Here is a 24,208-nt window from a genome sequence, read left to right as displayed (position 1 = left end):
CACCCCAACTCCTAGAGACCTCCAGTTGCCCTGGGTTAACCTTCCATGCCCATCAGAAAATACCCAGCACATCAGAGAACCAGAGCTAACTCCTGGGGCTGGCAGAAATGCCTCAGGGTTTGTGGGAGCTGAGAGTTCCAAGTTTGGGTGAAGACTTTGATCCCACAGGCCTTAGACTGGTTTTGTGTGTGTGTGTGTGTGTGTGTGTGTGTGACAGAGAGACAGAGAGACAGACAGAGAGAGTGTGTGTGTTAGAGAGTTACAGACTGCTGCTCACCAAAGAGACGCATGGGTGCTGCACATCCTGATGCTACCTTCAGATGTGGTCCTGTATCCAGGAGTCCTGGGCCTCCAGCACCAGACCCAACCCTTCCCACCAGCCCTTGAGAGCCAGTGGCCCTGCATGGCCAGGATACTCACTGATTTGTCCAGCTGCTCCTGCAATTTCTTCACTGTCTCTTTCTCCTTTGCCAGCTGCTCCTGGGTTGTCTTCAAAAGCCCCTGTAATTTGGTGGCTGCACGTCCCAGGTCACTCGTTAACTTCTTCTCCTTTTCTAGTCTCTCCTGTGGATCAGAGGGTCGAAGGGGAACAGCCTGCGCATTGGGGAGGTGGGAGGATGCTGACTTCTGCTCACCAGACTGGCAGTGATGAGCGGGAGCTGACAGGTTTCTATTAGGCCTGTGCCTATCGCCTATCTACCTGCACTGCCAGCTGTGACGGTGGGATGTTCTGATGTGCACAGTACAGATGTGCCTGCTAAACACGTGCAATATGGCCACTGCGACTGAAGAACTGAACTTCACATTGTGTTTCACTTAAATTTAAATAGCCACAGTGACTAGAGGCTGGCGTATATGACACTGGAGGTTCAGGGACTACCCTCCCCCCCACCAAAAAAAAAAGCCAAATTAGGCTGCATCTGCCCAAGGGGCTACAGCGTGGCTCCTCTTCCATTCCTGCTCCAGGTGATGACAATGGGAAACCAGTGCCCAGAGCTGGCTGTGCTCAAAGGATGCCCTTCTACCTTCAACTGTGTGGCTGCCTCTGCATCTGCTGAGTCCAAGGCGCTGGCACGGAGCTTCTCCAATTCCTCCTGTAGCCTGCACGCTGCATTCTGAGCCTTGGCAGAGAAGGGGCAGAGGGCTTATGGCATGGGGTTGGGGAGTCACCTCACAAACCCTCAACTAGCCCACTTGAGATGGAAGGGCACCCAGCTTGATGGGACAATAGTTCCAGCCTGTGGACATGAGGCAGGTGACCAACTGCACAGCAACGGCCCCAAGGGTAGGACCCTTCACTATCCCCAACACAGCTGATGGCTCAGGACCCCCAGGCAGGGCCTCACCTCCTCAAACTCAGCTGTGAGCTTCTGCCGCTGCGTCTGCTCATCCTCCAGGATGGCTTCTGTCCGCTCCAACTGCGTCTTCAGCTGCGTGGAAACACCCCAAACATCCTTTGGAACCTGGTGAAGGACCCTCTTGGGAGCCCTGGGCTCCTGGGAAGGTTGAGACCTGGAGGCTCCACCTTCTAGCTGTTTCTAGTGTTGCTACCTCTCCCTGCCTCTGTCCAGCTGGAGTGGCCTTTGCCCACCAGCCAGCCAACCAAGTTGATTCAAAAGCTCTCCCTTATAGGGAGATGGTGCTTCAGCCTTTGGGGTACAAAAGCTGATGTAGCTGAAGGGAGATGCTAGTGGGACCTCTGCTGACCTTTAATGAGGCCCACGGACAAGGATGCCTCAGAGTCACGGGACAAGCCCCGCCCCACAGCAGTCTCCCCATCCAGCAACCAGCCCACCGCCACTCTGGTGATAGGCCCCTGCCTCCTGGAGGTGAGGGCTCTTGGTAGCACCTACTTGGGTCAAAAGTTGGAGAGCAAGCACCCTGCTAGTGATGCCTCTGCAAGGGCCACAGTGAGAGATCAGACCTAATCACAGGCCTGGCTTCCCCTCCTCCCTCTTCCATTCCCCTCTGCACATGTTGTTAGATCAAGCCTCTAACACCCCACCTGAATACCTTCCCTGACCTTCACCTGCTCTGCAGCTTCCTCAGGCCTGGATGACCCACTCCCGAGTATCGGAGCAGAGGGGTGGGAGGACAGGCAGTGGAGGCTGCAAGTAGTGAGTATTTAGCCAGAACTGAGGCCTACTGTCCCTGCACTCCAACGGGTGGAGGAGCCCGGGGGTGGTTAGTGACAGACATCTGAGGACCAGCTCACCGCCCTAACCTCGACAGGGTCCTGCTCTGCTGGGGGGGCCTCTGGAGACCCAGCTACGTCACCATCCTCTACGTGGCTCTTCATCTCACTCAACTGCTGCCTGACCTGAAACAGGGAGGGGTGGGTTTGTGCAAATGCCCAGCCGGACGCACGCCTACCTTGCACACACATACAGATCCCCCCACCTTGGGAGGGCCACAGATGCTCTCAACATCTCAGGGCACTTTGTTTGGTTACTGTGACCTGTAACCAATGAGGGGCCTTGGCTGGCCTGACCCACGTGTTCTCCAAAACCAGCCGGCACAAAACCCTCCCCGGGAGCAAGGTGACCCCTGGTAGACGCAAGGCACACACAGTGGAGGAACTTAAAAGGGAGTGAGAGGTGCTGGCAGGCTCAGCATGCATCACACTGCCTAGGTCCTGGATTCCTTCTAGACACAGACCACTGTTCAGAGACCTTATGGTTGTCTAGAAGAGATTACAAGAGGACACACTTGTCTAATAAGGTTCCCGTACCTCTGAGCTCCACTGCTGGGGACAAATGACACATTAGTGATCCCCAAGCCCTCAGACCATTGAGCTCAGATCTGAAGAGACAACAGCATCATCACCCATGAAGCTCAGATAAATGTTCCAGTTAAGAGGTTTAGGTGGGCCCTTGGCTAACCTCTCTAGGAGACATTGGGTGGTCTCAGACACCCCAAGTGTGGGCCCTGCTCCCTGGCTTCCTTCCCTTCCTCCCAACAACCCCTAAAGGCAGAAGCCAAACTGCCTGGACTAATGATGAGCACTCAGGGACATCTGCTCCACACGTGCCCCCAGCCTGGGCAATGCCCCGGGAGCCTATCACCCAGATCTTGCTTTAGAAAGTGGTCCTTGGGCTCAGGCGGTGACTCAGTCTGGATGACACCCACTCTTTGGTGCAACAATCCCAGGTAAGGCCCCAGGGAGTCAGGAGCATGTGCACCATGCAGGGGCTGCAAGCTCAGCAGATGCTGCTGTGGGAATGGCAGCCCATGCATGAGACTTGTCTCCTCACAGAAACCCAGACACATCCATTTGTGTTCAACATCTCCCAATTTCTGTCAACTGGTTCAGAATTATTAAAACGACCATGCAGATAACACCACATGCCTGTGGCCTTTCAGGCTGCTATTTGCAGCCCCAGCTCTGGAGCTGGTATCGGGACCAGTGGGCTTGCCTCTTTAAGGCTGGGTTGACTGACAAGGAGTGGGGACTGTGATCAGACATCAACACTGAAAACTGGGAGGGCCCAGAAGCCAAGTGCACACACAGAGCTCTGCAAATCTGCTTCGACTGCCAGTCGCAGAGCAGGCCTCCCAGCCACGGGCTGGACAGAACTGGTCTCAGCCTCTGCTGCAGTGAGAAAAGTCTGAAGTCCCACAGAGGGCAAGGCCTGTGCTGACAGCCCTGGGGGCAAACAAGCCAAGCCCAGAAGCTCCAGGTAGCACTGGACTCAGGGGAAGACCTCCCTGAACACCCAGCTCTGCCCCAGGAGACATGGGAAGTGGGGCCTGAGCACACTGGTCCCAGCAGCCACAGGCCCAGCTTAGAGGTCTGAGCAAATGTGCAAGGAGCCCCTTAAGCACAGCCCAATCAAAGCCTGGCCCAAACACCAAACTGGTGCATGTGGCCCCATCACCTTTGACAGGATGTACAAGACTGGAAATTAATCTCTCTCTCTCTCTCTCTCACACACACACACACATACACACACACACACACACACACACACACACACACACACCCCACACATACACACCCTCACGCTGCTGTCCCACCCCATGATCACTCACCAGGGCAAGCTCATTGCTCTGTTTCTGGGCTTCACTCTTGGCTGCATCCAGTTGAGATTGAGATTCTAATAAAAGTTGCCTCAACTTGAGAAGTAAAACAGACCCAGGTGATGGGGGCAAAGGATAGAGAAGAGAAAACCGCGCCTGTGAGTTAACACCTAAACACAATCTGCTATATCCCTGTAACCCAGACCCTTAAGAGCATGCAGGGCAGAGTGAGCACGTGGGCTCCCAGGCCTCCAGCAGCTCCCGTTTCCTTTCTGAAGACTTAGGAAAAGCTGGCATTCACAGTCTATCTTGTCTGGAGCTTTGCAAATGTTTATGGACTGTCGCGCAAAATAAGGCCAAAGGTTTGAGATCAAACCAGAATTAGGATGCCAGGTTTGTCCTTTCTGCTTCAGAAATCAGAAAACAGTATCAGACTGAATTCCATTTTCCCCAGAATGGTGTCACCAAGCCAGGTGGAGAATTCTCAACCATCCCAGCTCACCCCTGCCCTGTTGGCCCAAGGCCTAGAGCAAAGCTGGAGAACTGGGGCTTTGAGCTCCTGTAAACGAGAGCTGCTGAGGAGGAGCCTCTGGGCAGGCCGGGACCCTGGGAAGACTCACCCCAGCCACCTCCTGTGCATAGTTCTGGCACTCAGCGCTAGCGGCTGCCATGTGCTTCTCCAGCTCGGCCTCCAAATGCGAGGTGTGCTCCCTCACCTGGACATGTCAGAGGCCAAGAGTCAGCCACTGGGGAACAGGGTGATGGGCGACAGATGGCTGGCCCTGAGATAAGGGCTAATAGAAACCTCCATAGCCCAATGACTATGGAGCCAATCAAAGCCAGGCAGAAACAAGTCCAGTCCATGGCAACAGAACCCCTTCCTAAAAATTCTTCCTAAGCTCCAATACTCCTGGGTCCGTGTTCTCAGCCCTCAGTAGTTGGAAAGAGGAATTGCTGGGTGGATATCAGGAGTACCTTCTTCATAGCCAGGGCTGACAATATGTCTCCCGACAGCAGTGTGCCCACCTCCGACTCAGAAGGCCACTGCAGAAGCCACTGCTCACCAGGGCTGGGCATTCTGCAAACGGCCCATGTGGTCTCAAACAGCTCAGGCTGTAAAAGGCCCTCATTAAGGAAAAGCAGGGTTGATAAGATCCCCTAGCCCCGTGGTCGGCAAACTTCAGCTCGTGAGCCACATGTGGCTCTTTGGCCCCTTGAGTGTGGCTCTTCCACAAAATACCACAGCCTGGGTGAGTTTATTATGAAGAAGTGGCGTTAGAAATTTAAGTTTGGTCAAGTCTATTATGAAGAAGTGGCGTTAGAAGAAGTTTAAAAAATTTGGTTCTCAAAAGAAATTTCAGTCGTTGTACTGTTGACATTTGGCTCTGCTAACTAATGAGTTTGCCAACCATTGCCCTAGCCACTCTTAAGACACGTGGTCCACAGAGGAAATAACTAAGGTAGCCTCATAATAACGCTTCTCAGTAATAAGGAAAGTAGCCCTCTAACCCTCCACACGCACCTGATCTGAACTTTCAAGTTCTCCTTTTAACTTCTCTACAATCTCTTCAAGATGTTTCACCGTGACCTGTGACTACAAGGCAAGGGGAAGGCATGTGTCAAATATTGAGCCCCATCTCTCAGGAAGCCCTGTGGTGCCCGCACACTCTGAGCATGACCCCACGGCCTCTTCCTGGAGGTGAGCAGGGGGAAAGGTGGTCTCCTTGAGGTTGAGGACATATCAGTCATTCTGCAGTTGCCTATAAATATGGCATCACCCAAACCCAGCAAATGTGACTCCTGTCTCCCAAATTATGCCATCGGCTTTCCCCTGGATTTTACGGAACTCTGACCCAGCTGTCTTTTTTAAGTAAGTTATGTTTGGATTCCTAGGAAGGTGGACCCCTGGAGCAATGCTCTCGTCACGGCCATGGCGAGAGGCATAGGACTTTGTACCTTTTGGAGCTCCTCCTCTGTGGTGCTGACTCTGGCCTTCCACACCTGCTCCTCCTCCTCCACACTCTTCTGCAGGTGTCTGAGCATACCCTCCTGGGGGGACAGGCAGTGAGGCAGGGCCCTCTCTCTGGAGGCCCACCCCACGTAAACACACCACTGAGTCTTCCTGTCCCTCAGTCCCTGTCACATGAGGAACAAGGTGGGCCACGGTCCGGGAGTGGGGACGTCTGGCAGGTGTGTGAACAAAGGCTGTGGGCCACGCATGGGAATGAGGCCTGTGACCCAAATGAGGCCACAGGCCTCATCTCATCTCAGCTGAGTCTGCCAACCATGCAACCTCAGTGGCCCAGCATGAGGAGCACAGGAGGGACCGGCACTGTTCCTGAAACCAGAGGCCACAGCTTCAAGCTAGCTGTCAGCCAAATGGTCCCGCCTTCCTTTCCCTTCCAAGACTGTTCCTTGTTTTGACCAAGTCTTTCTGTCCCCTGAGAGCAGCCCCAAACCTTCATCCCCGCCCTCATCACAGCTTAGGAGTCATGAAGACCTGGATGCCTGCCTCATTCCTTTTACCATTCAGCCAACAAAATGGGGCCAGACTGGGCAGTGACTTGCCCAAAGTCCACCGAGCCTGCATCTGAACCTAGGGCTCTTTCCCTTACTACCCTGCCTCATGTCCTGCAGGCCCACACACCCAGCCAAAAACCTAGCTAGAGGCCAGCCCTCGTGCCTTACTGTCTCTGCCAGGATGGTGCGGTACTGGTCACACTCGGCCTGCAAGCTGTTCTGGGTCTCCTCGGCCTCCCTCAGCTTGGCGGCCAGGTCCTAAGGGCAGAGGGAAGTACAGGGGTCTGCTTAGAGGTTTCTCCCGAGGCCTGATGAAACCAAAACTCCTCCCTTCCTGCGGACAGGAAAGCAAAGGGCAGCCCCACGAGGGCCTGTATGCCGTGCTTACCGAGGGCGGCACTGTGTTCACTGGCAGCTGCTTCAGCAGCTCCGGGCCTTTCTCTTTGAGTTCTTGGAGCCACTCGGTGTAATTCTGCAATGTGAATGTGCAAAGGGGGCTCAGTGACATTCTTGATGAGCAGTGGGGTCTAAGGGAACAGCCCCCCCTTCTACCTGGTGGGCTGAGTTGGAAAGTGCTGGGAGCAGAGCCAGCAGCGCCTCCTTGGTCTGGGCCTCAGTTAGCGTGAGCTGCTTTTCAGATTCCTCCTGCAGGGGGGAAGGTGATTCTCAGACATGAAGGTTTAGGGTAACTCCCGGGGGGCGATTGCGAAGGGTGTCCCCAAAGATGCTGGGGTTTCCACCCCAGAAAGGGGAAGGAGGAGGGTCAAAGGAGGAGGTGGGCAGCTTCATGGGGTTGATTGAGGGGGCGGTTTAATCTTAGTGGCCATTCCTGGCCACCTAGCCTGTGCCTGCTCTATTTTAAACAGATTCAGCTCTAATAAAGGGAGACAGCAGGCTGGCCCATGTGGCAGATATGGGTTAACCCAACACCTCTCTGCAGATACTCAGACTAAATCAGTTGTCTATTTCTGAGGGAGGGAGAGAGGGGTTTTAAACACTAAGGGGAAGGTGGAGTCCGAGCTGCTGTGGGAGGTGACAAGGAGGCAAAGAGATGTATCTCCCAGTAGCCACCAAAGTTAGGAGCTACTGCTGGCCAGGGGTGGCGGGACACCTGGCAGCACTGGGAGAGGGAGAATCAGTATCCCCACTTTGCCTTATGCCTGGGCCATGCCACACCAGCGGCCTCAGCGGTCCTCCTTAAGGCTCCTCTTCAAAACATAAAAACCAAAGTAGCTATAAAGCAAAGCCTAGGACAGCAGCGCCCCCTGGAGACAGATAACATCCCCTCTCTGCACACTGTGGGGGTGGCCAAAGGAGATTACTGGCTAAAAGTTTTTCTAATAACCACAGCAGGTGGACCTACTGCCACAGCCACATTCTCCGCACGGCCTGGGCCCAGGGGCAGCACTAGGGCGCCGCCTGGGTAAGAGCTGTGGCTGCTGTTCTGCAACGTGCACACGGAGGACCGTCCACAGACACCGGCTGGCCCACAGCACCCACCTGGTCTGGAGGTCTTAGAAGCAGACCCTTCTTGCCTCACCAGTGACCCAGAGACAATGCCTGCCACAGACCCCAACCTCATGACCACCATTCAGGCCCCCAGTCGTGGGAGTTCGAAGCCAGAGCCCAGCTCTCGTCTTTATGTGGCTGCGTGACCACAAGCAAATCAGGTGACATGTCTAGCCATAGATTCTGCATTTGCCACAGAAAGGCCAGGCAGGCTCTCAGGTCACCCAGGGGAGTCTAGGTACAGCTGCCCCAATGGGACCCGAGGCCAGCCCTCCACCTCCCTCGTCTCAGAGGCTTCCTGAAGGTTCACTGCAAAGGTCTTGTAAACAGCAAACATGAGGCACGATGGGCGAGGCCTCCACTTGCTGCTGCTGCAGGCCAGGCCCGGCCAGAGCCTCAGCACCGGCTCCCAGCCCAGAGCTTCAGAAGTGATGTGAGGGCCCAGACACTGAGATGCCTGCCTTCTCCCCAACCCGGGTTGCACAGAACCCAGGAACAACGTGGACTTCAAGGCCTACGTGCTGCCAAAGATGTCTTTCCCCTCTGTGACTTACTGCAGAGAGCAATCACAGAGCCTACTGCACCACGACTCACTGCAGAGGGCCAGAGAAAGCAGCAAGATCGGACAAAATATCAGGGTTTCAAAGCCGGCCCAATGCTGAGCTCACGGCTTCTACGGCCCATCTCTGCCCCCTAACAGCAAAGAGCCCAGGTGAGACAAGGCAACCAAAAGTACATTTACACCTGTTATCTTAGGGTGAGCTCAAGGAGGGGAGGGGAGAAAGATGCGGGAGCCAGGCACGTGTGCTGCCCTTGAGGAGGACCCGGGTGTGGATCTCTGAGATGCGCCAGGGCCAAGGCTGTACTGCGCGCAGTTTGTGAGTTCTGTGGTTGGCTAAACTACGCAGGTGCTGCTGAATGAGTCTCCACTATCAGACTTGTCGAAGGCTGGCACTGACCTTGGCCTGGGTCAGGGAGCGCAGCTTCTCTTCGAAGGCTCTCTCGGATGAGGCCAGGGCCTCCATCGCCTTCCAGTTCTTCTCTCGGAGGTCCTGAGGGGGAAGATGTGGAACAGTCAGCAGCCAGGCAGGGCAGCACCCTGCATATCCCGCAGGAGCTGCCTCAGGGGGTCTCAGCAGGACAGAGCCTCCCGACCCTGCTCCCCCACCGGAGGCCTGCAAAGGGACCAAGTGCCCTTCCTCTTGGGCCATACCCACTGGGCTTCTCAGGGGCTGACAACACAAGGCCAAGGTGCTGCAGCCCCCTATGGGGTGGCTGTGGCACAGGGCGTGCGGAGGGTGGGCTTCTTTTCAGGGAGATGCTATTCTGGAGGAGGGAGGGCCAGCCTGGCTCCTAAGAAAAAGAGGTTCCTGTCACCAAACAATAAGCACTGACCCCTTGGCTGGCTCTGGCCAAGCCAGGCACATGGAGGTACAAGGAGAATCTCTGGGGAGAGCAGACAGGGCTACCCGAAACAGGCTCTGTGAGGGGCGGTGGGTGGGTAGCCGGGTGAGGAGAATACAGCCAAGGATCCTCTGCTCGCTGCCCCCTCCCTCTCTCCCACAACACAGAAGAGGAACTGCCACATTCCCTTTTCCTGACACTAGCCTCAAGATGACTGACCATGTGACCCCAGCAAAGTGGCCAAACAGCAAATCTCTGTCCTCATGGGGGTTCCGTTTCAGGACACATGACCCAAGCTGATCTAAGGGGATTCTGCCCTGGGACTTGGATGGACCCCACAGGCAGGCTTTCAGCAGTGAGTAGCACAATGGCATGTAAAGAGGCTTTTAGCGTGTCTCCCCCCACCCCCCACCCCGCATACACACACCCAATACTCACATTGTTCTTCACTTTCTGCTGCTCAACAGCCTCTTTGAGCTCCGTGGCCTCCTTTTCCAGGCATGATACCTGGGACTCCAATTCCTTGAGGCTGAAAGGAAATAGTGGGGTCACTGTGGGCTCTGAGGGGCACACAACGTCCACAGTCTTGTCTCGGGAGGGATCCTTCCTCTGTCTGGGTGCCTACCCTAGCCAGGAGCACCTCCCACTCCCGACTTTCCCAGGGCACAGCCTTTTGGGAAAGACCAAACTGCCACCCGCTCCCCTCACTCATCCTATGTGCCCAAGGACCAGGGTGCAGGCCTCAGAGGCCACCAGAGTCCCACTTAATGACTATGGCCACTGAGACCGCAGGCGCCAGAGCAGCCACGGGGGCCAGAGCAGGGACGGGCCATCTCAGTAGGGCTTTCAGAGAAGCTTTTCCTCTAATGAAACAAGCCCACTGCCTGGTTACATGGCTCTTGATTAACCTGGTCCTGCTCCGAACCCACCGAACTTGTCAGCTGGTCCTTCTCCGAGGTCATCTGGGCTATGGAGTCATGTGGCGCCTGCACACCCAGAGACTCAGCACGCACCACTATTCTTGGCATCTGACTGCGTACAGCAGGACCATCCTTTGTCCAAAACCTAATTCTGTGGGACCCAAGGACTCCTCCTGCAGTCTATGCCCTTGGTGCAGCCCCCAGACACCACAGGGTTGGCAAGATGTAGGCCTTATCTTTTCACCCTTCTTCCAGACGCAATGGCCCAGTGGGCTTTGTCCAATCCCATCATCTAGAAAGTGAAAGGCTGACACTATAACTGTACTAGCTGTTCTGAGAAATGGGCTTCAAATGGACACTCGGATATGTCATCTTGTGCACTGCATTAAGATTCAGAACTGGGCCTGGCTGGTGTTTCTCAGTGGTTGGAGTGTTGACCCACACCATGTACTGAAGGGTCACCAGGTTGATTCCCGGACAAGGGCAATCCCTGGTCCCCATGGGTGTGTGTGCAGGAGGCAACCAATTAAGTGTCTAACACATCAATGTTTCTCTCTCTCTCCTCCCTCATTCCCTTTTACTCTCTCTGATAAACAATGGAAAAAATACCCTCAGGTGAGGATTTAAAAAAAAAAAAAGAAGCCTCACCAAGGACTCCTCCAGAGGGCTGCCAGGGCCACAGGAAGGGGGCGGGGGAAGGGGGAGAGAGGGAGGGAGATATAGATCTGTACTTCTTATTGTGGGCAACTACCAAAAACACTTTTAGACCACTATTCTAATGCATATTAGGAGCAGCCACAATTCCAGCATGAGCCAAGCATGCTGGTTGTCCCAACCTCTCTCTCTGGGATTGGACATTCACTATAAACCAACCACCTCATATTTTAATTCCAAATACAGTTTGCACCTGGCCTTAAAGACAGTTGTTGACTTCTTAGATGTTGGTTTCAGGCCCACAGCATCTTGATACCACCCTCCAAACTCCTACATGGGACCCCTCACACCCTCACAGCAGCATTATGCAACAGCCTGCCTCCAGGAGGGTCCCCAAAAGAACAAGGCCCTGAGGAAGAAGACTCAGCAGACCACTGTCCGAGTTCTAGACTGTCTGGGGCTAGATATCTCAATTCCACCCCAGAACAGAATGGCCTGGCCTAGATATAACTTTCGATAACATGTCTAAGAAGGAAGTTAAAAAAAATTTTTCTGCTAAACACATCTGCATGATGTAAAGAATAGGAATGACCCCATTTGTACCGTGACTAAAGTACCCTAGAAATTCGATGCATGACCAGAATCTGACCTTAAAATACAATAGCAATGCCCCAGCTGGAGTGGCTCAGTGGATACAGTGTTGGCGTGCAGACTGAAAGGTCCTGGGTTCAATTCCAATCAAGGGCACGTGCTGGATTATGGGCTCGATCCCCAGTAGGGGGCGTGCAGGAGGCAGCCAATCCATGATTCTCTCTCATCATGGATGTTTCGCTCTCTCCCCCTCTCCCTTCCTCTCTGAAATCAACAAATCTATATCTATATCTATATCTATATTTTTTAAATACAACAGCAAAAACCTAAGCAAATACCTCTCTATTCCAACAAATACCATGAGAAACAAAGATCTCCCTCCCCCCAACCTTTCTGGAAAAGGAAGTTGGACAGGGTTTGATTATGGGTGCTGCAAGGCATTTTGGGCCCTCTGGGCAACTGGCTTCCTTCCTCAGCCCCCAAACCCTGGAGCCTGAGGCCAGGGAACATGGGCCATGGGCTAGGACGTACAAGGAGATGACTCACTGTTAGCAGCCAGAGCAAAAGCTATCCTCCCTGATTCACCCCCACATGGCTGTTCTGTGGACCCCTGAGTCAGGGCTCACCTCCTGAGCCTCTGGGCATCTGCTAAGAGACACATACCCCAGATGTGTCCCAAGGACTCTGGCCCCCCTGACCTGAGCCACCTCACCCAGATGTGGGCTCTGGCCTTAACAACAGCAAACAGTCCTTGAGCACCACCTGGTGCTGGGCCAACACAGGGAAAACAAGGTCTGCCAGCAGTGAAATGACTCTTCGACTTAGTCAGCTCTGAACTGTACTGACGTCCCAGATCTGTGCAAAAAGCCTGGGCCACCTCCCACGTTCTTCATTCAGGCTGTGCAACCATCTTTCTATTTGATTTATGACTTAAGTCTCTAAAGTCTGTAGACAGAGAACTGCCGACCAACTAGTCCCTCCCAATCCAGAGATGGATAGATGGCAGAAGGCACCTGGCACTCTCTACACAGATCAGTCCTGCTCCTTGAGAGAAGGCAAGGACCTATTTGCTGCCTTCTTTCCTGACCAGGCCTCTCCTGTCACTGAGGGATGGAGAAAGGCAGGGGCCTCTGAAAGGGGCTCCTTCCAGGGGAGCTGTGTGCCCTACTGATGGCCCCAGCTCCCAGGGTCCAGGGGCACCCTGTGCTGAGGCTGCAGCCCTCCACCTCCACCTCCACTTACCGTGCCTGCTGCTGGTTGGCCTCCACTTGGCTGGCCTGGAATGAGAGACAGAGAGCTCCTTAGTCCCTGTGAGTCTCACTTCACTTGGCAACTGGTGGTTGGGGAAGGGATTTGCTCTCACCACTCTACACCAGGGGTCTTCAAACTACGGCCCGCGGGCCACATGCGGCCCGCAGAGGAGTCTGATCCGGCCCGCCAGGTTTTTTGGGCAGTGAGCGCAGCCGAGGTGTTACAGTAGGAATTAGTAGTTCATATAGTCTGGCCCTCCAGCTCTCTGAGGGACCGTGATCTGGCCCCCACTTTAAAAAGTTTGAGGACCCCTGCTACACAGTGGTGGTGATGGTGGTGTCCAGGTCGAGTTCAGAACTCGATGGCATTCTCCCTCCCCTCCTGTCAGCCCCAGGAAGGAAGTACCAACTGACCTGGGCATCCCGGGCCTGGCCTGCCTCCAGCAGGGCTTCGATGGATCGGATTCTCTCTGTGAGCTGTGAGTTTTCTGCCCTGGACTCCTTGAGCTGCCCATGTAGACCACTCAGCTCCTCGCACTTGCTCTTCACCTCTGCCTCGGAGGACTGTAATTTGCTGTGCAGCTCTGGGCCAGAAGGGGAGCAAGGGCAGGTCAGGGACAGCAAATGCCCGGGCTGAGCACCATGCCTGCCCCTCAGCACATAGGCACCGAGAACTCCTTGCCTCTTCCGTGTGTCTGGGGTTTAAGACTTACTTCTGACCTCTGGGCATCTCATTAGCTACTGAAGAAAGTCACACCTTGGCTTTGTTCTCGAGGACTTGCTAGGATAGAATAAAATGCCTTCAGAGCACTCGTGGGAAAATGATGAAAATCTAGAATGGATTTCAGTTGCAGTTTCTAAAAATTGGTTCTCTATGAGACTGGCTCATATTAGCTGAGATTAAGGACAGGGGTCTTCTGGGGGTGTCCTTCCTTGATGACCTCAGGTAAGTCCCATGGTTCTAAATGTCATCCACATGTCTATGACTCTGCAAAGTCCCAAAGCTCTGGTCTCACCCCCACACCAAGGCTCAGCTGCCTGACATTTTCACATGAAGCTCTGCTTAGGCAACTCAAATCCAGCACTCCAACCTCCCCATTCAGGTTGCTCTGCTTTCCTGGGCTCCCACCTCTCTCTCCTCTTCCAGGCTTATGGATTCTACATCTACTGTCTGCCAAGTCCATCCTTCCCTCACAAGCACTATTTCCTTTTGACCTGAATGACTGCGAGTCCCCTGGGCCACTCTTCCCTTCCAGTCTGTTCTCAACCCACCATCCAAGCATCCAGAAGTGCAAATGGGACCATGCCATCCCCAAACCCTTCCATCACTGAACACTGCACCCAAACTCTTCACAGGGCAGGTCACCCATCTGACCCCACACTGACCACTTGCTTTCTTGCTTCAGTTACTCGCTGACCTTCTACTTCTTGTACAGACTAAGTTCAAGTTCCCATTTGCAGGAGTGCTTTGCTTACCATTCTACCCCTTCCTTCCATTCTCCATATCTCAGCTTAAACACCTGCACCCTTCCCCAACTGCCAATTCTAAAGCCACACCTGGCGATGAGAGGAGGGGTCAGCAAAGCCCAGGGACCACCCATTTTTGTAAATAAAGCTTTATTGAAACTTAGCCAGACCTGTCTGTTTATATAATGTCTGGTGCTGCTCTACACTATGGCAGCAAAGCTGAGCAGTTGTGACAGATACCATCTGGCCTATAGAACCCAAAATATTTACTATCTGGCTCTTCAGAGAAACAGCTGCCAACCCTGCTCTAGATTCATGCTATTTGAAATCTGTTAAGCACAGACTGTCTGACCCTGTCGACATGTGTCTATCTACCTATGTCTGTCTCTCCTGTTGGAACATCACACAGATGCCCACTGCTTCGCCCCTGGCCATGCCCTGGGTACCCACAGCAGTGTTCAGCCCATGGCAGTCGCTCAGGAAATATTGAGCAAGTGGCCATGGAGCTGTCGCTGACATTGTCTGTCTTCTTTCTCGAAGGGCCCTGGGTACCCCTGACTTCGCCATCCCTTCCTGATTGTTAAGCAGACCTGTAAGCACAGAGGGACCACAGACCCACCTTCCAAACCTGGCCTCTTGAGCTAACTGAGCCGGGAGAGCCAGAAGGTCCAGCTGAGAAAGCCAGCAAGGTCCTCGGGAGCCTCGGCTCCCCCACAGCAAACAAGGCTGGAGACGGCAGCACCTTCAGCCATTACCCAAGCCTTAAAGGCTACCCTCCCCCGCCCCATCCTCCCCACACCCTGCCTTTATAACCTCCACCCCTCACAAACTCCAGCCCAATCCAACTCTCCCATGGGGTGAGCCTCACCCCTGCACCTCATCTGTCCACTGACAAGGCACAATCCCTGCCTCACATACTAACAGGACTGGCTCTCTTTATGGTTCTGGCCCCTGCACAGACCCTAACCACCCCGCCTGGGCCTCCACGCCAAGCCTCGCCCTCACCGGCCAGCTGCTGCTGCTGCTGCTGGGCCTTCTCAGCGTCTGCCCGGAGACTGGCGTGGCTGGTCTGTGAGCGGCAGAGCTCCCGGCTGACCTCGTCCAGGCGCTTCTGCAGGGCCTCCTCACTCTCCTTGTGAGACGCCTGGGGAGTGGGCAGAGGGAAAAGAGCCATGAGGATACAGAAGGGAGATCAGACCCTCAGCTGGCTCTGAGGTCACGCAGAACGACCTCCCACCCACCCCGACGACCTTGATAAAACCCGCCTGAATTTCTCAAGTCAGTTCATCCACTGGGTAAAGCCAGGAGTCCTGGAGGAGCTGGCTCAGGGTGAAGGACCCTCAGGTGAAAAAGGAAAAAAACCCATTTTCATTTCTGCATGACACAGAGAGATGCTTCCTACAACAGAAACCCCCCAGGCTAGCCTGGCGGTTTCCTGAGGGGCCTTCGTACAGATCGCATTTACTGAGCTTTCTCTGTGCAAGGCACTGTTCTAGGCACTGTGTGCGCGCCACATGGTTAATCCTCAGCCACCCAAGACAGGTGCTTCTGTCATGCTTATATTACAGATAAAATAAAGCCCACAGGAGACACTAAGGGCCTCAATGTCAATTCCATGCCCTGGTCTCCCTCACCACCAGTGGCCAGCCACTCCCAGAACTTTGGTGTCAAGAATGGAAGGTTGAAATCTTGCCTGTGTGTGAACTTGGGGTAGTTGCTTAACTTCTCTAGCCTTGAATTTCTTTATGGGTAAATTCCAGATAGTAACAGAACTACCTCACAGGGTTACAATAAGAATCAGCTAAGTTAATGCTTGTAAAGTGCTTAGAACAATGTGTAGCCCATAGGAAGCTATCACTATTACGCACAAGGCCAAGGTTGACGGTTCCAGCTCCCATCCTGCCTGAGTCTCCAGCTCAGTCATGGCTGGAAGGACTCTGTGTGGCTGGGCAGCCCTGGCCCGTCCCTGCTCCAGTCCCAGGCTTGGTGGGTGAACAATGCACTGAAGTGGCTGCCACTCTGACTCACCTGTAGCTGCAGGACCTGCTTCTCAAAGGCAGCTGCTTTGGCCTCCAGAGCCTTCCGCTGCTGCTCCTCCTGCCGAGCCACCTCCGACTTCTCCACCAGCTCCTTGCTCACCTTGCCGAGCTCCTGCCGGAGCTTGGCCAGCTCCGCGTTCTGCCTACAAGACAGTCACCAGCCCCCAACTGACAGACAGAAGAGGGCTCGAGTCAGCTCTTGCCAGCCCTGAGAGCTGCCCCTGGCTGACTGGGACCGTGATAGGAGCCCTCCCTCCGGGCCACCTGCTCTTTCCCAAGTAGCTGCCTGAATCTTGGAGCTATCACTAAGCCCCTCCTGCATTATCAGACAGGTGGGGGTTTACAAGCATGGTGTGTGGACCAGAGAGAGCGAAGAGTAAAATGTGCACTGAAAGATCCCACAGACACTCCTCCCAGACATCTGGGAATTCAGATAGAAAAAGGTAAGACACATTTTTCCTCATTACCAGCCAGAGTCCAAACAAGCCCTGGGATGCAGCAGCCCATGGGAGTCCTGTTTCACTGGAGGCCACCCGAAGCGGGAGGCTGAGGCCCTTCACAGAACAGAGCTCTGGATCTCAGGACCAGGGAAAAGTTCAGGAGGGAGGAAAGGATACGTGATTGACAGGGAAAAGGGGGCAACTCAACACCTGCCTTCCCTAGTGTGAAGAGGTAATCAGCATGCCGGCCTCCTTCACTAGACACCTCTTCAAGACAGCACCGACGGCCCAGCCAAGGGACAGCACCAGACAAGACTGTCCACAAGCCTGGGAGGCAGGAAACCTGGCCAAGACCAGCTCTATCTGCTGCTGGGGTGAGAGAGTCCCACCTCTGGACTTGGGTTTCCTCATCTGAACTAGGGAGGCCATCCAAAGCCCTCTGTGGACCATCAGCTCAGGTTTGACAGCACCAAGATCCACGACTGGAGACCTAGCTGGTTTGGATTAATGGATAGAGTGTTGGCCTGCAGGCTCAAGGGTCCCAGGTTTGATTCTGGTCAAGGGCATGTACCTTGGTTGCGGGCACATCCCCAGTAGGGGGGGTGCAGGAGGCAACTGATAGATGTTTCTCTCTCATCGGTGTTTCTAACTCTCTATCCCTCTCCCTTCCTCTCTGTAAAAAATCAATAAAATATATATATTTTTTAAAATATCCAAGACTGGAGAGCTCACAGGAACCACTAGACTCCAGGACCTGGATGAAGGTGGGAGGCTGGGCGGGCAGCTCCTTGGGACTGATATGCAGCTAGGGAGGGGCCCGGGAACACCCATCCACATGGGCAGGTCTCCCACAGATTGACAGAGTCAGCAGCTGCCTCCTCAGGACCACGCTTTGGAGCTTTCTCCAGGAGAGAGGCCACAGCAAACTCTACGCGACGGGACGCCAGAGTGCGCCTCCATCACAGGTTCACCCTCAGCTGTGGCTGCCAAGAAGAACCTGACACAAGCCTCCAATCCGCCGATGGGCCAGGGTGGAGATGAGATGTCTACACACCCAGCGGGGTCCTCCAGAGAAAAGAAACCGGCATGGGGAGGGTAGCCTTTGGCTCTCACTCCATGCTAGGAGGCCCACCAGCAAAACAGACGTGCAGGCACTGATTTGCCTCCCTAGTCTAGATCCTGGGCCAACATTGTCCCCTGGACTTCCAGCTAAAACACCCACTGAGGGTGCCCGGGCTCTGCCTAAGTCAGTTCTCCTCTTGGCAAAAGGAGATGCTCTGGGGACAACACAGATCTCCAGAAAGTCCCTTCAGGATGCTTCAGGCCAAGAGGAGGCAAAGAAATGTGAATCAAAAGAAAATACAGGGGCCTTCCTCCAAGAACATGGTTGAGACTCTGTACTGCCCACTGAGGTCGCCCAGTTGCTGTGGACTTGCTAGCATTTCCATCCTGAGAGGCAATGCGAAGATCAAGAACTCTGCTAAACAGGCCAGGTTGGTGAGCTGTGAAGCAGTACTTGTCACCAATGCATCGAAAACAAATGTCCCTCCAGCACAGACCTCGTTCCCAGTGGAGAATCAAAGCATTCACGCCCACAGCAGGTCCCTACACCACATCAAACTCTGATCTCGGACAATCCACTCAGACTTGATACTCTAGGTCACAATCAGGAGTTTTTAAAAGCCTCAAATCAGGATGTTGTGAAGATAGACATGGGAATAGTATCTGCTCGTCCAGGAAAGCAGACGCTGGCATTAGCCAGAGCCTGAGGGGCACTTGATCACAGGGCTCACCCCTCCCTGCAGTCTGACCACAGGAGAGGTGGCCAGCCAAGCGTTGGAAGGGCTCAGCTGCTCAGAACCAGGTAAGAGGAGTATGAGGCTGGAGATTAAAATGGGAGGTGTAGAAGTGCCCAGAGGTCCCAGATCCAGTAAGGAACTAGAAGTGCACTTGCAGAAGGCTCGGGGACCCTTCCCCGCTCCGGAGGCCCTCTGGGCTGTGCTGTTGCCAAATCCGACTGGGAACACTGAGCTTACTTGCTTTCCACCTGGCTCGTGGCTTGGTTCAAGGCGTCCCTCAGAATGGAATTCTCCTGCTGCAGGCGGGCCAGCTGTGTGTTGGGGCCATTCTCCAGCTGCTCCTGCAGTGTCCGGACCTAAAACCATTGATGGGTATCAGTGCTGCTTGGCCTTACAAGGAGCTGACTTCTGGAACCAGATTAGTGAGATAACAAGCCTGCAGACAAAACCCCAAGGGCTTGCTTCCCCACATGAGGTGGGCAGGACCCCTAAGAACAAGAGTCTGGAAACTGAACAGCTCTAGCATCAGGAGCTCAGAGCCAATAGTGACCTCCCAACCACACACCTTCTCTCTCCCCTGAGGCCTCCAGGCAGCAAAGTGCTCAGCCCAGAGTACCAGACATGCTCCACACACTCTGCCTGAGGTCTGAGACAAAGGACACAGCCATGGTCACAGCATAAAACTACCCAGGAAGGCTAGGATCCTGCCTCTGGCCTCCTGTGGCCCACCATGAGCAGAGCACAGGTTTGAGAAGATGAGGTCCAGTGCTCTGACTCCGTAGGCCAAGCTGGACACGCCTCCCCGGCCCCATTCAGAGCCTTCTGCTTTAGGTGATTTTTCCAACCTCAAGTGGAAAAGGCAGAGCTTTACTCTAGGATCACATGGAGGCTGAGAACTGGACCCACAGGCACTCAGGAGACAGGACATGAGGCTGGCCACTTGGGAACAGACAATTTTCAAAAAGAACTCTTCAAAATTTATGTTACATTTTCCTAGTAGTTAGTATCATTAAATATACAATGCAGGCTGGCTGCCACTATCTGGCCAGATAAAAACAGTTGTTTCCTTCAAAAACAAATCAGATTCTATAGACCCACCCATACCCCCACCCCTGAGGGCACCCTCAACTGCCCTTTGTGACCACTCCAGCCCTCCTTGACCCTACACCACTGCTCACCTTGCCCTGTAGCTCTTGCACCTCCTTCATGTGATCCCGGTAGCTGGCCTGCATTCGAGCCTGCACGGCTGTCATCTCCTGATCTTTGGCCACCAGCTGCTTTTTCACCTTGGCCTCTCCAGCTGCTGCCTTTGCCTTTTCTGCTGCCAACTCCTGGAGAAAGCAGAGAGCCAGGTAAGCAGGGACAGGAGCTTGTCAGATAGGACTGAGGTCATCAGAACCCAGAGCATCAGAACCCTGAGGCTAGGGCTCAGAGGAGCTTCCGAAACAGAGCACAAGACCCTGCCCGTCCTATCATGCCTGGGAGATCAGCCCCACTCCTAGAGGGCTCGTTCTGTGTGGGCAGCCACTCAATCCTCCTTGGGGGAATGTCTGCTCTGGGCAGTGTCGAATACCACAATGAATACAGGATGTGAGTCCACAGGGTCCCAGAAAGTGGGAGGAACAAAAAGTTGCCCCACTCCTCTGGCTAGCCCGGCTCCTCTAAAGCAGGGCAGGGCAACTTTGTGGTAACTCATAATTCCACCAACCTTCCTCTAATACACATGACCCTGCCAGCTCCCCCAGCAAAACTCCACACACTAGCAACATGGAACAACATGAAGATACGTTTTAGTACAGGATCCAGGCTTGGAAGAAACCAAAGCTCAGAGAGACCTTGGAGTGCCCTTAGCCACACCAGCAGCAGGTGTTGTAGCCACATTGGTTCGTCCTCCGCCCACCTCTGCTGTCCACAACTAACGGACACCCAGAGGCTGGCACTGAGCATCTGTCTAGGGACAGTCATCCCCACTCTGGGCAGGACTTATGCAATTCTGGGCATCCAGCTGGGATCCCTAGGCCAGCAGAATCTAATAGGATTTCCCTTCCTTTAGCCTCTGCGCTTTTTTAAAGGGCAGAGAAAGGCCAGCTTTTCCTCAGGGCATTTGTTTAGCCCTCCTTGGCTTTGTTTTCTCCTAAGACCTAAGAATCCCAGTATTCCTCTTGCTTGTCAAATTCTAAATTCAGTTGCAAAGGTCAGATTCATTTTCCTGAAATGCATCCCCAGTGGTGGTGGGGACTGGAGGACTGGAGCCCAGTTTTCTTTGACTGGGCTGGGAGAGGAGGCTTGGCACCAGCACAAGCACTGCTGGCTCAGAAACGCCACTTTGCTTTCAGTCCAAGAGTGGGCCCTGCTTGGTGTGAGCTTCCAAAGCCTGGTGAGGCATGGACAGTAGGCAGCTCCATCAAAAGGGTCTGTCACCAAGAATATCTCCCACTCCATCCCTGGGAGCACACCTCCCTGAGGGTTTTCTTGACTGCATGACTTAGGCCCTGATCTCCCCGGCAGAAAGAACACAGGATGGGGTCTAGTCCAGAGCTTTACTCAGGACAGAGGCCCCATGACAGGTGCCTAAGAAGACAACAGCTCGAAAGATGGTTTTCCAGAGGGCTGTACCAAAGCCGTGCATGGTCCCTCAAACCCAGGCCCAGGCCAGAAGACTGTCAGAAGGCTAGGACAGAGGTCAGGGTGCCTATGCCTGTTAACTCCTGTAGCTGGTGCCTGAAATGGTCCTTGAGCCCAGCTCTGCGGAGACTTCACCCATTTGTGAAGCATGGGTCTGTCACAGAGAACAATCCACAGGAGAACGAAAACACGTGGAGGGAACCAGGTCCTCATGAGAGGAGAAATTCCGCATTTTCCAAAATTTAGTTTCTCATATAACTTGCCTCATGGTCCTGGGCTAGGAGACACAACAAAAATGAAATCAACACATCAGCTCTGTCTCGAACTCTCAACAGAGAAATGCAGGAACCTGATGTCCGTGGATTCCAGAAGCACGGGGAGGAAAGATGACCATGCCAAAACCATCAGAGGCTGTGTTTTCTTAGCTGGCCCCAGGCCTCAGCAGCCACTTGCTGACAGGCGGCCTGCTAGGCTGAATCAAGCAAGCGGGTCAGAGTCACCGAACACGATACAATGGCATATGACTGCGATGGCAACCTCTGTGCTGAGACAAGAAACTGGGGGCTCTGGAAGGATTCCCGAGGGAAAGAAAATTGAGTCTTCAGGGATAGGGAATAAAAGCCCAGCCAGTTCAGCAGTGAAGAGCATTTGAGGCGAATGGCAGAGCATAAAGAGTGCCTCGCAGGACCAGGTTAGCACTTGAGAGCCTGAGAGGATCTCCTTGGGCTGCAACTGCAGGGAGGACAGAGGAGGGAGGGCTGGATGCACCTCAGACATCTCCTCGCCTAGGAGCCAAGGCCTGGATTCCTGGAGAGTGAGATGAGTAATGAAACCAAGGGCTGCACCCCTGCATATCTCACAGGCCCCTGCAGCCGGCTGCCAGGGAGATCTATCAGGGGAGGGCTGGACATATAATAGAACTGAGGAGAGCATCTGTAGGTTAGCTGCTATGTGGCTTTGGCAATCTCGTGAAGCAGCCACCACTGAGTGAGAGCAGTAAGTGGCCCAGCACGAGGGGCAGTGTCTGAGGGGCCTCCTTCTGCATGGTTCACTGGCCCTCAGTGGCCAGAGACACCAGCAGTGAGGAAGAGAGGCCAGCATCACTGTCAGAGGTTGCAGTTATTCACTCGTCACACCTGCAGCCCTTCCTAAATTCAAGGCGGTAGACACAAGGAACTAGCCAGGCAACCCCATGCCAGCCAGCTGTGGGAACACTCACTCCTTTTTTTCCTCACCTGAAACTTACTTTGGGGGTATCAACAAATTTTCACAGGTATTTCCCAGTTTGTCCAGTGAGAAGGTATGGAATACTGGCTCCCCCTAAACCACAGACTCTTAATCAATGGTGTGCTGGTCGGCTGGCTCTTAGAGAAAGACCTCTGATTTGTAGAGCTGGCCCACTTCCATGGTGTAAATGCTCCTGGCCTAGGGCAGTGGTCGGCAAACTCATTAGTCAACAGAGCCAAATATCAACAGTACAACGATTGAAATATTCTTTTTGAGAGGCGAATTTTTTAAGTTTAAACTTCTTCTAATGCCACTTCTTCAAAATAGACTTGCACAGGCCGTGGTATTTTGTGGAAGAGCCATACTCAAGGGGCCAAAGAGCTGTATGTGGCTCGCAAGCCGTAGATTGCCGACCACGGGCTTAGGACGTACTATGTCATGTCTACCAGGAAGAGACATGTGCAGTCAGCTCTTGGGCACAGAGCAAATGGCTCCAGCCACCCTGCATTTAACCAACACCACAAGATGGACTTGTGTGAAGGCCACATATTGAGTCCCCCACACCTCTGCTCTAAGCAGAAGCTAACAAGCTCTAGTGAAGGCCACAGAGACCTGCATTTCCACCCCCCCTTCTCCTGGCCAGAGCATTAACCAAGAGTAACCAACCAAAGGCTCCTCTTCTACTCCTGCCTTCCCCACCAAACAAACTATGCCATTTGGCTCAAAGCCACATCCCTCCAATTTAGGACAGAAACTCGCTGCTTCACCTCTGAGTCTTCTCAAATGAGCAGATGGAAGGTGCCCCGAGGAGGGGCCGCAGCCTAGACACTATGGGGCATCCGCAGGCCCACCCCCTGCACCTGTTGCACTGTTGGAGGAGGCAGAGAGCAGGGGGAGGGAGAGGGCAATGCTCAGCACTGTGCTGGCAAAACCTAGCCCATGGGCTGGGACACCAGAACTTTCTCCTTAGAAGGAGAGGGAGAAGCCCCAGGGAGTTCTGACAGGGAGAGCAGCCCCTGTGCATGTGTCCTGACTCATGCTACTGCTGTTCACTGAGTACAAACATCACACACCAGTCATCAGCTGACACAGGAGCCAGGCTTTCCCTCAGGATTGTTCCACAGACAGCAGAAAAGGGAGGAAAGCAGCCCCCTTGGCCCCATGAAAATAACTGTAGGTCAACTGCACCCATCCTCCTGTTCAGGGTGTAGACCCTAAAACGATGGCCCATAACTGTGGAACAGGCCAATGACTCCAACCCACACTACTTAACAACCCTGCATTCCTAGTCCTGAGAAGGAAGCTGCCACTCCATGGAGCTCTGCAGGGGCTGAACAGGCTGACCTCGGGCTCCCAGTCACAGTGCGCATTGGTTCGAGGGACAGTCACATCGGCAGCCCTGAGCAGAGTCAGAGTAGGGAGGCAACGCCATGACCCAGGGGCAGCACTGCTGCAGCCCAGGTACTCTCAGGATGGGCCATACCTTATTGAGTTCCCTCAGTTTGCTCTTGGCAACAGCCGCGTCTTCCTGCTCTGTGGCCAGCAGCTTTTCCTTCTCTTCCAGCTGGCGTTTCAGAATCGCCACAGGGTCGCCCTTCTGAGTGGCCTAGAAATATCCACAGAGCCACGTGAACAGAGGGTACAGACACGCTTGGTTTGTCCCCCCAGCCCAGCAGATTCTGGCTCAGTGTCCTGATGAAGTGGAAGCAGGAGCTTCAGATAAGCAGGTTCCACCCTGACTCC

At 54.0% G+C, this 24,208-nt stretch overlaps 1 protein-coding gene across 6 annotated transcripts in view; it reads right to left on the bottom strand.

Moving 5' to 3' along the window:
* The window catches only part of RRBP1 (ribosome binding protein 1), a 62,016-nt gene that overhangs the window by 619 nt on the left and 37,189 nt on the right, over positions 1 to 24,208 (bottom strand). For 3 of the 6 annotated variants that reach the window (XM_084887617.1, XM_084887619.1, XM_084887622.1), the window contains 20 exons: positions 23,949 to 24,071; positions 19,792 to 19,944; positions 18,851 to 18,969; positions 16,364 to 16,517; positions 15,341 to 15,479; positions 13,283 to 13,452; positions 12,861 to 12,895; positions 9,892 to 9,982; positions 9,009 to 9,101; positions 7,093 to 7,185; positions 6,929 to 7,012; positions 6,709 to 6,798; positions 5,977 to 6,069; positions 5,543 to 5,614; positions 4,641 to 4,736; positions 4,033 to 4,116; positions 2,216 to 2,320; positions 1,347 to 1,430; positions 1,026 to 1,121; positions 421 to 564 (listed from right to left, as the gene is read on the bottom strand). In XM_084887617.1, coding sequence (XP_084743743.1) covers positions 421 to 564; positions 1,026 to 1,121; positions 1,347 to 1,430; positions 2,216 to 2,320; positions 4,033 to 4,116; positions 4,641 to 4,736; positions 5,543 to 5,614; positions 5,977 to 6,069; positions 6,709 to 6,798; positions 6,929 to 7,012; positions 7,093 to 7,185; positions 9,009 to 9,101; positions 9,892 to 9,982; positions 12,861 to 12,895; positions 13,283 to 13,452; positions 15,341 to 15,479; positions 16,364 to 16,517; positions 18,851 to 18,969; positions 19,792 to 19,944; positions 23,949 to 24,071 — 2,118 coding nt within the window. Of the gene's footprint in view, positions 1 to 420; positions 565 to 1,025; positions 1,122 to 1,346; positions 1,431 to 2,215; positions 2,321 to 3,567; positions 3,915 to 3,983; positions 4,117 to 4,640; positions 4,737 to 5,542; positions 5,615 to 5,976; positions 6,070 to 6,708; positions 6,799 to 6,928; positions 7,013 to 7,092; positions 7,186 to 9,008; positions 9,102 to 9,891; positions 9,983 to 12,860; positions 12,896 to 13,282; positions 13,453 to 15,340; positions 15,480 to 16,363; positions 16,518 to 18,850; positions 18,970 to 19,791; positions 19,945 to 23,948; positions 24,072 to 24,208 lie in introns of those variants that run through there. The other 3 variants (XM_084887618.1, XM_084887621.1, XM_084887620.1) reach the window with 3 other exon arrangements.

Source organism: Pipistrellus hanaki (genome assembly GCF_964339955.1).
Source record: "Pipistrellus hanaki genome assembly, chromosome: 6".
Classification (NCBI taxonomy): domain Eukaryota; kingdom Metazoa; phylum Chordata; class Mammalia; order Chiroptera; family Vespertilionidae; genus Pipistrellus; species Pipistrellus hanaki.
This window is presented reverse-complemented; position numbering and strand designations above follow the sequence as displayed.